A 15166-nucleotide genomic window follows, 5' to 3' on the forward strand; every position below is an offset into this window, starting at 1 on the left:
TATCTGAATACTCTGATTCATGTGGAACGCCGACACCACCTTGGGCATGAAGTGTGGGTCCGTCCTCAGGACTATTCTGTCTTTGTGAATCTGAATGTAGGGTTCCTGTAGGGTTAGTGCCTGAAGCTCGCTCACTCTGCGTAGTGAGGTTATGGCCACCAGAAAGGCAGTTTTCATCGTCAACATCTGCAGTGTGGCCTTGTGAATGGGTTCAAACGGTGCCTTCATGAGCTCCGTCAGAACCACGTTCAGATTCCATGCCGGCAGCGGCAACCTTTTCGGGGGGGGCCATCCTTTTGGCTCCTTCCATGAATCTCTTCACCACCTGCGAGGTGAAGAAATTTCCACCCTTTTCACCTCTGGTGTAGGCCACGATCGCCGCTAGGTGTACCCTTAGGGAGCTCGAGCAGAGGTTACTCTTTAGAAGGTGTGTGAGGTCCCTCAGTACTGTTGAGTCTCTGGTCATTCTGTTTTGCAGGCCCTTTTTCCTGCACCACACAGTGAACCTCTTCCATTTTGCGCTGTAGCATTTTCGTGTAGTTGGTTTCCTTGCCTCCCGTAGCACTCGCCTAGTGCTCGGAGGCAGTCTTAGGTGTGCGAACTCTAGGTCTTCAGGAGCCATGCCGCCAGGTTGAGGGTCTCTGGCTCTGGGTGCAGGACCTCTCCGTTTTGCATTGAGAGCAGGTCCTTCCTCCTCTCGAACCTGTATGGATTTCCTTGTGCCATTTCTTGAATTTGTGAGAACCATGTCTGCCTTGCCCACTGCGGAGCCACTAGGATCAGAGTCATGTTGCTGGTTCTGCACTTGTCGAGCACTCTGTGCAACAGGGGTATCGGTGGAAAGGCGTAGGCAAATGTCCTCAACCAGCTTATCCATAGGGCATTTCCCTTGGATTGCTGATCTGGTTGCCTGGACGCGAAGCTTTGGCATTTTGCATTTTGGCGTGTTGCAAATAGGTCTATTGTGGGAGTTCCCCATCTCCGGAAAAGCTTTTCCGTTTCCTGGCCATTGAGCTCCCACTCGTGCGATGCCGAGGTCTGCCTGCTTAGCCAGTCTGCCTCCACATTGTCCTTCCCCGGTAGGTGAATTGCAAGTAGATCTATCCTGAGAGGTATGGCCCATCTCCAAATCTCCTGAGCTAGAGAGGAGAGAGGGAACGACTGTGTCCCCCCTTGTTTGTTGATGTAGAACATTGCCGTGGTGTTGTCTGTTTGAACCAACACCCTCTGGTTGTACAGGTGCCTCTGGAATGCCTTCAGGGCTAGCAGGATTGTTTTCAACTCGAGGTAGTTGATATGGCGAACCGCATCTGCTGGAGCCCACAGACCCCTCACTCTGAGGTTGTCCATGTGCGCTCCCCATCCCTTTTGCGATGCGTCCGTGGTAATGGTCATTGTTGGGATTGGTGGTGTCAGGCTTCTCCCTGCTGTCATGTTGTCTCTATTCCACCAAGTTATCTCCTCCTGCACTGCGTGCGTAACAACCACTAGATCCTCCCAACTTCCGTTTGCTTGTGACCATTGCTGTTGTAGCCATTCCTGGAATGGTCTCATGTGCAGGCGTACATTCGGCACCAGCTGGATACACGACGCCATCATCCCCATCATCTTGCTCACTGCCCTCACTGTCAGAGCTCGCCCCTTCTGGTAGAGCCGCGTCTCCTTCAGTAGTGCATCTGTCCTCCTGTCGCTGGGCACTACTGTACTGTTGAGGGAGTTGATTTTCAACCCCAGGAAAATCTTCACCTGCTCCGGTTCCAGCGATGACTTCCCCCAGTGGATCGAGAACCCCAGATTCGTGAGAGTGTCTGTTACGCGTTTTGCGTGCCTCTCTCACTTCTCGCGTGAGTTTGCCTTGACCAGCCAGTCGTCTAAGTAGGGGTAGACATGGATTCCCTGTCTTCGTAGGTGGGCCGCGACCGACAGGCATTTTGTAAAGACCCTTGGTGCCGATTTTAATCCGAAGGCCAGGGTTGTGAACTGGTAAGTGTTCCTGCTCAATGTTGAACCTTAGAAGGCCCTTGTGTCTTCTGTTTATTGGGATGTGCAGGTAGGCATCCTTGAGGTCCACGGTGACCATGAAGTCCCCGTCTCTTATTTGGTGCAGTACCTCCTGCAGCGAAGTCATTTTGAACTTCTGCGTTCTGATGAACTTGTTTAGGTAACGCAGGTCCAGGATGGGTCTGAGGTTTCAGTCTACTTTCGGGACCACGAAGTAGTTTGAGTAGACCCCTTTGTTGCGTTCTCTGAACGGCACTGTCTAGAAGTTTCCATGTTTCTTCTCTGAGTAGTGCCAGTTCTTGGGCCGATCTCTGTCTTCCCTTTGGTTTCCTGTTTGGAGGTCTTTTCTCCAAATCTACGCAGTATCCGTACTGCATGATGTTCCGTATCCACTTGTCTGTGGTTATACGTCGCCACTCCTGAAGGTAGAACCTCAGTCTTCCGCCTACTGGTGTTGTATGCTCGTAGGCTTTTGAATATTCTTCACCCTGATAATTTTTTGCGCCTCACCCTTGGGGGCATGTAGAGGGTAGGCGTCCTCTTGCGTGCTGAGTCACTTTGATGAGGGCTGTTCCCCCCCCCCCTCTCCTCCTTTGGCCACGTCCGTTCCCTCTCCCGCGAAAGGACTGGCCCGAGGTTGGTACTGCCAGTTTTGCTTTTGTTGACCTTGTGGTCCGTGACTTTCACCCTGCTGACCCTGCTGGAACGTCTGGTGCGACGCCCCCTGTTGGCTTCCTCCCCTACCATAGGGTCTCCACGAGGGATTGCCTCGCCTCATTCCCCTCAGCTGTAGGGCCCCCATTGACCTCGCCGTTTCGTTTTCTTTTTTCAGCTGGGTGAGTTTCTCGTCTACTGTTGCTCCGAACAGTGTCTCTCCGTTGAAGGGGGTGCTAAGGATGTTGTTCTGCACCTCCGGTTTGAATCCCGAGATTCTGAGCCATGCATGCCTTCTCTCGGTGACCCCTATGGCCATTAGTCTTGCTGAAGTCTCTGCCCCGTCCAACGCAGTCTTTATACAGGAGTTGGCGATGTTTTTGCCTTAGTCTTCCAGGTGAGAGGCTCTCTGGCGGTATTCTTCGGGGAGGTGTTTTACTATCTCCCCCATCTCGTCCCAGTGCTGGTACTGGTGCCTATTGAGGAGTGCATTGGAATTCGCCATGCGCCAGTGCATTGCAGCGTTCCTCTCGACCTTTCTTCCTGTGAGGTCTATCCTCCTGCTCTCCTTATCAGGTGGTGGGCCCGAAGTTGCTGGTACGTTGGCCCTTCTCCTGGCCGTGGAAGCTATGATTGAGTCGGCGGTAACGCTACCTTTGATGTAAGGGGGTCCAGGGAAGAGTGCTTATACTTCTCCATCCTGGGCGTGATCGAACGGCAGGTCGCTGGTTCCTTGAAGGCTTCTCTCCCCTGATTCATCACACTTTGTAGCATGGGGAGGAATTGGCTCCTCGTCTGGATGGGGAGCAGGGTCTCGAGGAGAAAATCGGCTTTCGGCTTCTCTTCGTCGAGTTTGATGCCGAAGGCTGTCGCCGCGCTCCTGACCACCATATTGTACACCCCGATGTAGTCGGTGGCGAAGGTCTCGAAGGGTACGTGTCCACGGGCTCCTCCGGGTTTTCGGTGTCGAGATCCTGCCATTCGATGTCGTGGCTGGTAGATGGCGCCGAGCCGTAGAACGACTGCTGGTCTTCTTCCTCGGCTTCGCCGTCATAATAGGTCTCGTCTTCCTCTTCGAGATCCCTCGTCAGCCCCTCGGTGTCGAATTTGTCCTCGACGACTTCCGTCGGTGGAACCGTTGGAATCTTGAATTCCTTCATCTTGGCGTCGAACTCCTTCCTCTGAAGGATGTTCTCCATTTCGGCCTCGAGCCGCCTCTTCTTTTTCTCCATCTCGGAGATGCTTTCGGCGTCGACCGCGGGTTTTTTCGTCGAAACTTGCGTCGACGTCGACCGTTCTTTCTGCGTCGATCGTCCTGTTTCCTGGGTTGTCTTCGACGACCCTTGCTTTTCGGCGTCTTTCGGCACCAGGGAGTCCTTTTCGAAGGATCCGCTCGGCCTCTTGTCCATGCTTCCCCCTTTGGTCGTCGAAGTTTTCGCGCCGGGGTTGCCTTCGTGGAATTTGACTCTGATTTTCTCGAGTCACCCTTGTGTTTGAGGTATTTTCTGTTTTGCGCTAGACAATTCTCTTACCTAGTCTTTTTTCTTGTCGGTCTCTACGACCGTGAAGTTTTCGGCTGCCTCGGCGACGTTGTCCTCATCGTCCGTGGAGAGGCCCAGATCGTAGAGCGACGGGGCCTTACCCTTGCCATCCATGCTGGCATTGGCTCTTCTCTGCCGATCTCTCACCCGGAGCGTCTTCGGCGCGAAGGCTGAGCAGGCGTTGCAGTCCTTACTCTGGTGTTCGACCGGTAGGCAGAGGTTGCGGATGCTGGTCCTTCTGCGCAAACTTGTGGTGGCAGTTTGGGCAGAACTTGAATGGCGTCTTGTCCATTGCGCTCAGGGCCTCTGAGTGCGCATTCTCCAAGGTCGAAGAAAAAGGCGAAGAACCTCCTTTCTTGGCGCTCCTGATGAAATCTCTTCCTTTCCTGTGATATCTTCGTAGTATTTATCGACGAAACTCGCTTTTCTTTCTTCTACCTTCGATTGTAATTCTGGAGCTTCCCGATGACGATCCAGACCCAACGGCGGAAAAAAGAATCTGAAGATGGCGCCCCAAAGGTGGGACTTCCACAGGAAGCACGACGACGTCACGGGAGGTGCACCAAATGGTGGGTCGTCGCCGCCCACCTGGGCTAAAAAAAACAAAAAAAAAAACAAAGAAAAGACTACGAATCCGGACCCAACCACAAGATCGCGGAATAATGCACAGCATAGTGAATCCAGAAAGATTCACGCTGCAAAAATAAAGATACAGGTGCTCTGCAAATGAGAGCGCACTCGGGAGACTCAAATCAACCAGCAGGCAATCGCAGTGCTTCAACCATGCGAGTCATGCCCGACACATTTCGGGCGATTCCCTTAATCATAGGCGGGACTCTACAATCTCTTGCAACACTATTGGATCTTTATTTAAATGGTGGATTGACCATCAAGGGACCTAGAATATATTACCCCAAACCTGCCACACTCCCCTTCCCTAAGTAACAACATTGTCACGACCCCACCAATTTCAGTCCCGAAAGTGAATCCCCACACAATACCTTTTTTATTTTGGAATGTGGCGGGCCTACGAACAAAGATCGAAGACCCCGTCGCCGTTAATTTCTTAGAACAAGGCAAAATAATTTGCCTTCAAGAGACCTGGGCAACCTCAGAGCTCCATTTATTGGGGTACAAAACTTACTCCTCATTTGCTACTCAAAGCGCAATAGGTAGACCCAAAGGAGGCCTGACAATCTACATCGCCAACACCTTATCACAGTTAAAAGTGACCAATCTTTCCACCGATTCTAACTGTCAGATATTCTCCCTCTCCTTTGCAAATGAGGACACTATTACCCTTGTCAACTCATATAACAACCTAACGGAAAACGATTTCCTGACTTTTGTCCAAGATATGCAGGAGAGACTAAGATCCTTTCAACACAAGGAGGACAACTCTAAAATGATCCATCTTATTTGGGGAGGTGATTTCAATATTCATCCCTGCCAAATGGCAGATACCCAATGTTGCGGATTTGCAGACGACAACGACGTTCCACTAGCCCATTTCGTCCACAATAAATCTGGCAACGCTCTGAATAACACACTGTCAGAGTTTGACTTATTTATCGCTAATTCCCTGAAGGCGGAGAAAAATCAGTTTAATCCAACTTACGTGGCTAGAGGCCACCAGACAACAGTGGACTACATCCTGCTGTCCCATGGTCTCGCTACAAAAGTCACAGATCACCAAGTAATTGGCAATACACTAAGTGATCACTATGCACTAAAGATTGAATTCCATCCATCTGAATACAGATCTAAGGTCACTGATATAGCAACTGCCCTCGCTCAAGACAGCCTGCAACTGCGTAAACATAATGGTTATTCCATAAAATGGGAAAAGATCGACCCACAAAATCTCACAAAAAAACTAGTTAACCAGGCGTACCCATATATTCTTAATTGTTTGGACCTAGCCCTAAATCATACGGAAGTCCTACTGAACTTCGCAGAAATTCTGACAGTAGCCAAGAGACTACTCACGGGGAATATAACCAACAAACATACAGAAAGGAAAGGTTGGTTTAACCACAACTGTACGAGAGCCCTAACTGATCTAAAATCTGCCCTCCACAAAAAACCAAGAGACGTGGGCCTTATTCAATCTCTAAGAAGAAAATACAAACTGGAACGCAAACTAAAACTACAACAAATGAAAGAGAAACTCTGGAATGACCTAGACAAGAGCTCCCAATCAAAAAACAGCAAGGATTTCTGGAGAACGATTAGATCCCCATTCCTCTCGGACAACAACTCTCCCAAGATAGAGGTCGCTATAGATGAGGGAACTTGGATTGCCCACTTCGAAAATATATTCAAAGACCAAGGAACCACAGACCATCCATCTCACTTCCATAATGAAGTACAATATCCAATCCCAATTTCTTTTGACATCTCCGAAATCTTGGCGGCTTTGGAAAAAAGTAAAACAGGGAAAGCCCCGGGGCCTGATGGCGTCCCTGTGGACCTTTTTAAATTTAACCAGGAGCTCTGGGCACCTATCTTGACGAGAGTATGCACAGCAGCAGCCAGTGAGGGCATTTTGGACTCCTGGACCAGATCAATCATGGTCCCCATCTTTAAGAAAGGGGACCGACAGGACCCAAAATGCTATCGTCCCATATCCCTCCTGGACTCCCTTGGCAAACTGGTGGGGAGGGTCATTCTGGAGAGACTACATCACTGGAGTGAGGAAAAGCGTATCATCTCGGACCTACAATTCGGCTTTAGAGAAGGCCTCGGGACAGTAGAGCAGGCACTTAACCATAGCCTTATAATGGCCAAATACACGCATGCAAAGAAATCGACGGTATACATGGTCTATGTGGACCTGTCTGCCGCTTTTGACTGCGTCGCACACTCCAAATTATGGACAGTCCTAAGAGCAATGAACGTGGACCCCTCACTGCTGGATCTTCTTAGAGAGCTCTACTCCGGGGCCTCGGCTAGAGTTCGGTTCGGAAAGAACGGTGAGCTGACGGCATCATTTGGCGTGGAGCGAGGAGTTAGGCAGGGCTGTGTTCTGGCCCCCTTCCTTTTCTCGCTCTACACAAATGGCCTGGAGGAGGAGATGCTGAGGGGGGCTCAGGACCTCCCAAAAATGAAACAGAGACCGATTCCAGCGCTCCTCTACGCGGATGACGCTGTCATCCTGGCCCGAACGCCGCGCGAACTCCAGCTCTCACTAGATAGATATACCACCTTCATGAACGCCTTGGATCTAAAGGTTAATGCTAAAAAAACGTTCGTCATGATCACGGGGGGGGGGCGAAGAAAGGAAAAAAAAGTATCTCTCGATAGCCAACCATTGGAGGTCACCACACAATACCCATACCTCGGGATCATGATTGATAAGCTAACCTGGAAACCAGCAGTGGAAGCGAGATGCCACCTTTTTAAGCGCTCAATAGCAGCCCTGCAGTCCTTCGAGGAAATTGGGAAGGAGGCGGCCAGCAGAACTGCTAAAAATTTACAACGCCAAATGCCAAGCGATTGCTCTCTATGGAGCAGGGGTCTGGGGCCATATAGATGTTGGAGCCTTACAAAAAATTGAAAATCAATTTATAAGATTCCTTCTTGCTACCCCAAAAGGCTCACCAACCTACGCCTCCCATATGGAACTGGGAATTCCGTATTTGCAGGATCTCCTTAAAATTCAGCCATTGCTTTTGTGGAGGCGTATATGGACTTCGGATGCTAATACGCTATCACAGTCGATAGTGGCTGACACAATGTCACTCGATCACGCCTCTAGATTAAAATGGCTCCGCTACATCAGAAACTTTTTTACAGATATGGGCCTTGAAAAATATTATCTCCACCCAGAATCGATTGTTGCCCTCCCAAAAAAGGAGCTCAAGGAACTCACACTACGGCATCTGGAAACACTAAGACTGACAACTGAGGCTGCAAAACCCTCAGTGGTTCACGCGAACACAGTCCAGCTAACTTTTGGCATTCAACCATACCTTACTCTGCATACCAAAACATATGAGAGGATGCTGCTCACCAGGCTCAGACTGAACCTCTTTTTTAGACTGGTTGCTTTTCCTCTAAATAAGGCCTGGGACTCAAAGCTGCCTCCGTGTCCCTGTGATGCGATATCAACTCAATCAAATATCCACGTCATTATCTTTTGTAAATTTTACCAACCACACAGAAAATTTTGGATACTTCCGCTATGCAGGCGATGGGGCCTAAGACAATGTCGACCGGCCTTCCTTAGACTGCAAACCTTAGAGTCTGAAGAAGTCTGTTACCTGGTCCTAAACTTTTTAAAATGTATTATGAACCATAGAAAAAACCTTTAACAAACTGCATTAGGAAAAAACATTGATTCTCAGAAGCAAAAAATTCCTCTTCTTTTTAAACAAATGACAGCTGTTTTTTCTTTTTTACTGTACATGATTGTTCTCTTTTATGGTTTTCTTCGTGACAAACCGAATAAATAATTTTTATTATTATTATTATTATTATTTAAATATTCACCCTCCAATGGGCCTCATTAGCCAGAACTCGATGCATCCTTGGAATTGAAGTGTCCAACAGTCTGCCCCTTGCCCCGGTGGGATCAAGTAAGTTTATACTTCAGCTTTGAATAAGCTGTGAAGCGCCGCTGAAGCCCGCAATCCATGGAGCAGTCTCCCCCCTGCTGACAGCATTGGAATAATGCGTCCGTGGCCCATCTGGAAATCCAAGGGTGGTGCACCCTCCACGCCCGAAGCCGGCGTGATTAACATCAGCTCAGCAAATGAGTGCACTCGGGAGACTCAAATCAACCAGCAGGCAATCGCAGTGCTTCAACCATGCGAGTCATGCCCAACGCTTTCGGGTGATTCCCTTAATCATAGGCGGGACTCTACAATCTCTTGCAATACTATTGGATCTTTATTTAAATATTCCCCCTCCAACGGGCTTCATTAGCCAGAACTCCATGCATCCTGATTCATACAAAGATCCAATAGCATTGCAAGAGATTGTAGAGTCCCGCCTATGATTAAGGGAATCGTCTGAAACGTGTCAGGCATGACTCGCATGGTTGAAGCACTGCGCATTGCCTGCATGTTGATTTGAGTCTCCCGAGTGCGCTCTCATTTGCTGAGCACCTGTATCTCACATATATGTATACATTGTTTACGGGGTCCCTGCGCATGGGCAGGAATATTCATTCATATGCTTATGACTATTGATGAGGATCCCCTGGAAGAGGACTGCTCGAACTGAAAGGCAAAAACATCAGGATCATAGACCAAATCTACTGGACTCTGAGGCGGAGGTGTTACTCAAAACACCATGTCTAGGTTATTTCTTATGAAAGATGGTAAAACCCAACAATATTAACAATCCGGCTGTTTGGCGATAGCTCACAACTGTTCGAGGTGAGAGCACCTTTAAGAGCCAGTTGTCTAACTTCCGTAGATGGGCTGTACCACCGCCATCACCTTTGTGGCACTTGTCAGTCCAAAGGGGAGCCAGAACAGAACTGAAAATCCTTATGTCTCAAATGAAAAAGCAGATAACCTCGATGGCAATGTGATAATAAACAAGTCAGGTCCTTTACTAGCATCCAGTCACCTGGATCTAGGCCAGGTAGAACTTGACACAGTGTGAGCATTTTGAACTTTAACTTTCTTAAATAGAAGTTCAGGGGACAAAGATCCAAAATGGGATAAAGTCCTCTGTCCTTTCAGTATTAGAAAAAACCAGGATTAACAATCAGTCCCAATTTCTTAAACTGGAACTCTCCATCGCTCCCTTTGCTAAGAGTCTTGACAAATGGTCCTCTGGTACATGGTGTGGTGGAATGTCCAGAGGTAATGACTGGAAGGGTATGGAATAACCTGGGAACACAATCTGGAGCACCCACTGAACTTAAGTTATGCTCCTCCATACCAGGAGGTAATAGGGGATTCAACCTCCAACTGGGCAATCATGCTGCATCAAGGTTAACTTGGAAAGGCTTTTTGAATTTATTTAAAAACACATGTGTGGGTGGAGGTCTGGAGACTGGGCAGATCATTTCCAGAGTTGCTGTACAGTCTCCCCCCCCCCCCGCCCCTCTCCGATCACATCCCCTGAAATCCTCTGTGGTTCACTGCAATCAGAGGCATAGACCGCCTCAGTCGATTAAGTCAGCCTCTTCCAGACCATCGAAAGGTGCACTGCAGCTATGCTAACTGTCGAGCTGGAGGTGAACTAGCCTTGCGCCTCCTAAATATTTCGAGGACTGGGTCAGCTTTTTCACTAAATAACCTAGATCAATCAAATGGCATGTGCATTCATAAATGTTGAACAGCAGTAGAAAATCCAGGGGAGCAGTCTGTATTGGTGGTGCGCTACCACACCATGCAGACTCTGCGCCACTTTAAGCCAATGCGCTCTGGGCCAACCTGCTCTACACCACTGAACTCTACACCACTATATTCAGGAACACTACGCCACTGCAGTATACCCTACATCACTCACACTGCATCACTTCCATTGTCTGTGATGCAAGCGTCCACTAGCGTCTAAGTAGGGCCTGTGGAGAAACTTTCTACACCAGTCTGGCACCTGAAGGATTGCCAAAAGATGAGGAATATGCATGTAGAATTATCCATCAGAAAATGTGCTAAATCTTCATCAAGTGTCTACATCACTACAGCAACAATTAATCAGTTCCGAAAGAAACGATTAGTGAAATGTAATCAAAATTACCTGATGAAAATCTTTGCCACTGCTTTTACCATCGCCACTGAAGTCCACATGTGAGAATAGACAGCGTAGTAAATGCCTGTCTGCCTCAGGGCCGTGCTGTGTCACAATCTGATAGGCAAAAAAACAGAAAGGAGAGAAAATAAATTGAAACTGTCACAGCTGCATGTACATTTTGCACCTCAGGGCAAAAACAAGTACTCATGAAATGAACACATTTAACATTGCACCTATAATGCTGTAGGAAGTTGGTTCTGTATATGTTATCACCTCTGTGTGATTATACCGTGCACAAGTCAATGGGTTTCTCTAAGGTGTACGGGGCTGAATGTAAAACCCAAAGTGGTCTATTAGCGGTAGTGTGGGTGAGCAGCCTTAGACCTAAAAAGAGTGTAAGAACTTTATTGCACAACATGGACCAATAATGGACACACGACTCAAGGAGATCCAGACCAATTTTAGAAAATAATACTTTGGTTGTACTTTATTTTAAGACCAAGATCTTCGCAATAAGGCAAGTACATTTTTAAATAAAAATACTTTTCACTTTGAAAAATCACTTAGAAACTCTTTAAAACATTTCAATGTTATCCTATTAGGAAAACAATGTTGCAGTTAAAAAGGCAAGTAAAGCGCGTACAATTCCATTCTTTGGGACCAAAAGTCAGCAAGGTGCAAAATCAGGTGAGAACCAAAACTGCACAGCCAGCGGCACAAGGGCAGCCGGGTGCAGAGGTCAAAATCAGAGTTCAGCCCAGTGCTTTTCGTGGACTACTGGGGGTGCCTGGAGCTACACTGCTTACGGGTAGGTAAATCGGTTGCAGGGACCAAGCTTTGGGGGTTAGCACAAGCACGGGGGCCACAAAGCAGCAAACATACACCACCTGTGGCACAGGGGCAGCCGGGTGCATATTCAGCATCTGGCACCCAATGCAGCTCAAAGGAGATTTTTCTTTTGGCAAACAGGCTGCAGGCATGGCACCGGAGGGAGTAGGAGGAACACCAACAGCAAGTAGAGTCATAGAGGAACATTCTGTTCAGCTCACCAAGGCCCTGGGGTGCCTTTCTACATCGGAGCCAGTCACGGTCGAGGAGGAGAGCCTCTGGTTTCACACTACAGGCGGCGGCGAAATCAGTAGAGATCAGCCAACGCTAGACACTAGGTCAGGATAGCTAGGAAGGCTTCACTGCACAGGTGAGCCACTCACTCTGGCCAGAAGCGTCGGGTGCCGAGTGGGCAGGGATCGCAAGTCCAGCTGGATCTGGAGCCTTTGGAGTCTGTTTCTTCTAAAAAGGACAGCTTTCCACTGGATATGGGAGTATTTTTCGAAGGCAGAAGACCTCCCAGGGTTTTCAGAGGTCGCTGGCTGCAAGAACAGTCGCAGGTTCACAGACCCTGGAGACAGACCGGTTGGGCTGGTGCCAAGGCAGTAGTAGTCTTCAGTCTTCCCAAGCAGAGGTCTTCTTGCTTTTTAAGTCATCGCAGATCCAAGTTCTAGGTCTGGGGAGGCAATCTAAATACTACATTTAGGGGAGTTTTTACAGTGGAGTAGCAGGTAGAACCAAAGGACACCTTACCTGGGGTGACTACACCCCAGGAATGCCACCCTCCTGTGAGGGTGCATTGACCTAGCCCTCTGCCGGCCTGTAGGTGAGGAGAGGTCCGGGGACATTCTCCCACATAATTCACTTTCTCCCTCAGTGTATCGGGAGGACCTCCTCTGCCTTACCTTAAGGGTATCTCTATACAGATTGTCGGGTGGAATTAACACCATTGCATCGATCCAGGTGCAGTATGAATTGTTCAAGTGGGTCGCAGTGACCTTTAACTAGGCAGAAAGATTTATATAGGGTAGGAGTGAATTTATTTAGGTCCTGATGAAATTCAAATTGACCCTCCTGGCAACATAGGCATGAAACAGGTCGACCTCACCTTATTTTTTTATCACTGCAGCTATCAGGGTACATTGTGACCATAAGGTAGCCTCTTAGTTTTTACTGGGTCAAGGGACCATTACCCCATTTATATTCCCCTCTGGTTCCCTTGGGCTTTTACTCATGATTTTTACTTTTCATCACTGAGATATTGTGATAACCCCTCACTTGCACCCATCTAAAATGTGTTACGGATCAAAAGATCCCCGATAAAAGAGCCCCCAGGCCTGTAAAGCATTGCAGTCCCGGCCTGACAAGGAGCGCCCTATGATGAAGCATGATACCCTACCAGGTGTGTGAGGGTGCCAAGATCTGATCTTTCAGATCCCCAGGAATTTTTGATCGGGTTTTTGATTCCACTGATTTTAGGGATTACCACCTTTTCCCAAGATAGGAACCACTCCAGTCATTGTGTTGAAGTGCATTAACCTAGGAAAAGCACGTGTAGGACGTCATTAAAAATATAGCTATTCGCCCCCATCTTTGTTGCTATATCACAGCAACAAGGCACTTTTCAGGTTGAAGGTCTGTTAGATCACAGCAAGCAGGACTCTTTGCCTGGTAAGGAGTCGGTGTTGGTGCAGCCAGAGCTACCTCCAAATCTGCACTAATACAAATCTTTTTGCCCAAAAAGCCAGTAATTGTTAGGTTGAGCCTGGGCAGCGCATGCGCTGCTCTACGAGGCATGGTGTATTCAAGTATGGACTTGAAGCCCTGCCAACTCTCTACCCATATTTTTCATTGGCTTGTGTGATTGTCCTTTTAAATGTGGACTTCTGATTTGTTGATAGGCTTATTAGTCCCTCCTTAGTACCTCCCAGTCTTCCGTTTCCTCCCATGAGGACTGGCCCTTTTACATGTGTCATAACTCAGGAGCTTTCATTAGCATTTTGGAGAAACATTTCCTTGATAAATGTACATAGGACTCGTGGAACGCCAGCAATGGTGGCCACTTGTGTGTTAGCAGCGGGCCATGCGCGCTTCCACTGTGGCTGCCCACCCAAACTCGGAGGATGCTGGCAATGGTGGCCATGCTCACGGACTCTTAGCATCCGTAACACTGACAACGAAACCCAGAACTCCAAAAGGTAAATGGTTACTGTTGTCGTTTTACTAGGCACTTATATAGTGCACCATCTGCATTAGAATGGCACAGGTGTGTTAGGTTTCAGGATGAGTTAATAAATTACAACGCTTTCATTGGGGAATTGACCGAATTAATTGCCACGAGGCGAAGTTAATTTGGCCGCACCATCATTAAAATATTTTATTTCCCACATGAAAATCAGCAATTGCTTAACGCAAGTGTTACGTATATTGCTCTCATGATGAAGTCATTCAAAGAAAACTTGCACGGCCATTAAAAGACGGGGGAACATGCTAATCAACCCCTTTGCCATCAGCGTGGAGTGTAACCTGTATTTATGAGGCACGATGGAGGTGAATTATTGTGAGGTAGTGCCCCTCCCTTCTGAGACTCCATCAAAAAAAAAAAAACTTAGCATACAGTCATTAAAAACATTGAAATTTAATGTAAAATAATTGCTAAGTAAATTACGAGGAGTTTCCCTTTTCTAAGTGCTGCAATTAAAGAGGAATCAATTTTATAAAGTTCCCCAGCACTCAGATTTAAAGTGCATCACCCAGTGCGAGGCGCTGTACACTGGCAGTGAGCATCCGCGTGTAAAAGATATGGGCCAGTATGTCTGACGTGCAGAGTGAAGTGATTAATTGTCACCAATCCATCAATAATGTGCTTCAAGGCTTTGACGGATTGACTCACAGCATTTATAGAGTACTCCCAACCCGCCCGCGTCTCCTGGCGCCAATGCAAGGCAACGCTACCTGCATAGGGCTTGAACACAATGAGTGCATACGAGAGTGATCCCTTTAAACTAAGGTTGTTGCAGGGCCTGCTGTAGGCCTTCCCACCATCCAAATCCTTCCTACGGTGAAAGTGAGGAGCATCAAGTCTAGATACAAGGAGTTCTTTCTGGCCACAAAACGTGCAGTTTCCACTTCCGGTGCAGATTGCCTTTTGCCCGCTCTCCAGTCCTACGGGTTTTGCGAGGCCACACGCTCCAGGAAGCCATCAAGGTGGTGTACAGTTTACACTTTCAAAAATCAGGGACTATAAGCAGTCATCCGTTCAGGTTCAGCTTCCGGGCGGCCCTCCATCGTCAAACAGATCGCTAGAAATACTCCAACTGTTGGTGTGACCTGAAGCAGGTGCGCTGCATCCATGTGGAGTGAAAAACGAATAAACCACAAGCAAGCCTTATTCATATCGGTGGAGAATAAAGAAAAACAAACCAGCCCTCGACTTAGTGGGGATT

The 15166-nt window shown here is 48.1% G+C and overlaps 1 protein-coding gene across 10 annotated transcripts in view; it reads right to left on the reverse strand.

Moving 5' to 3' along the window:
* The window catches only part of CNOT1 (CCR4-NOT transcription complex subunit 1), a 1579387-nt gene that overhangs the window by 1444771 nt on the left and 119450 nt on the right, over positions 1–15166 (reverse strand). For all 10 annotated transcript variants that reach the window (XM_085638198.1, XM_085638193.1, XM_085638201.1 and 7 more), the window contains exon 3: positions 10899–11006. In XM_085638198.1, the coding sequence (XP_085494324.1) occupies positions 10899–11006 (108 nt within the window). The remainder of the gene's footprint in view (positions 1–10898; positions 11007–15166) is intronic.

Source organism: Triturus cristatus, chromosome 12, assembly GCF_964204655.1.
Source record: "Triturus cristatus chromosome 12, aTriCri1.1, whole genome shotgun sequence".
NCBI classification, from domain to species: Eukaryota; Metazoa; Chordata; class Amphibia; order Caudata; family Salamandridae; genus Triturus; species Triturus cristatus.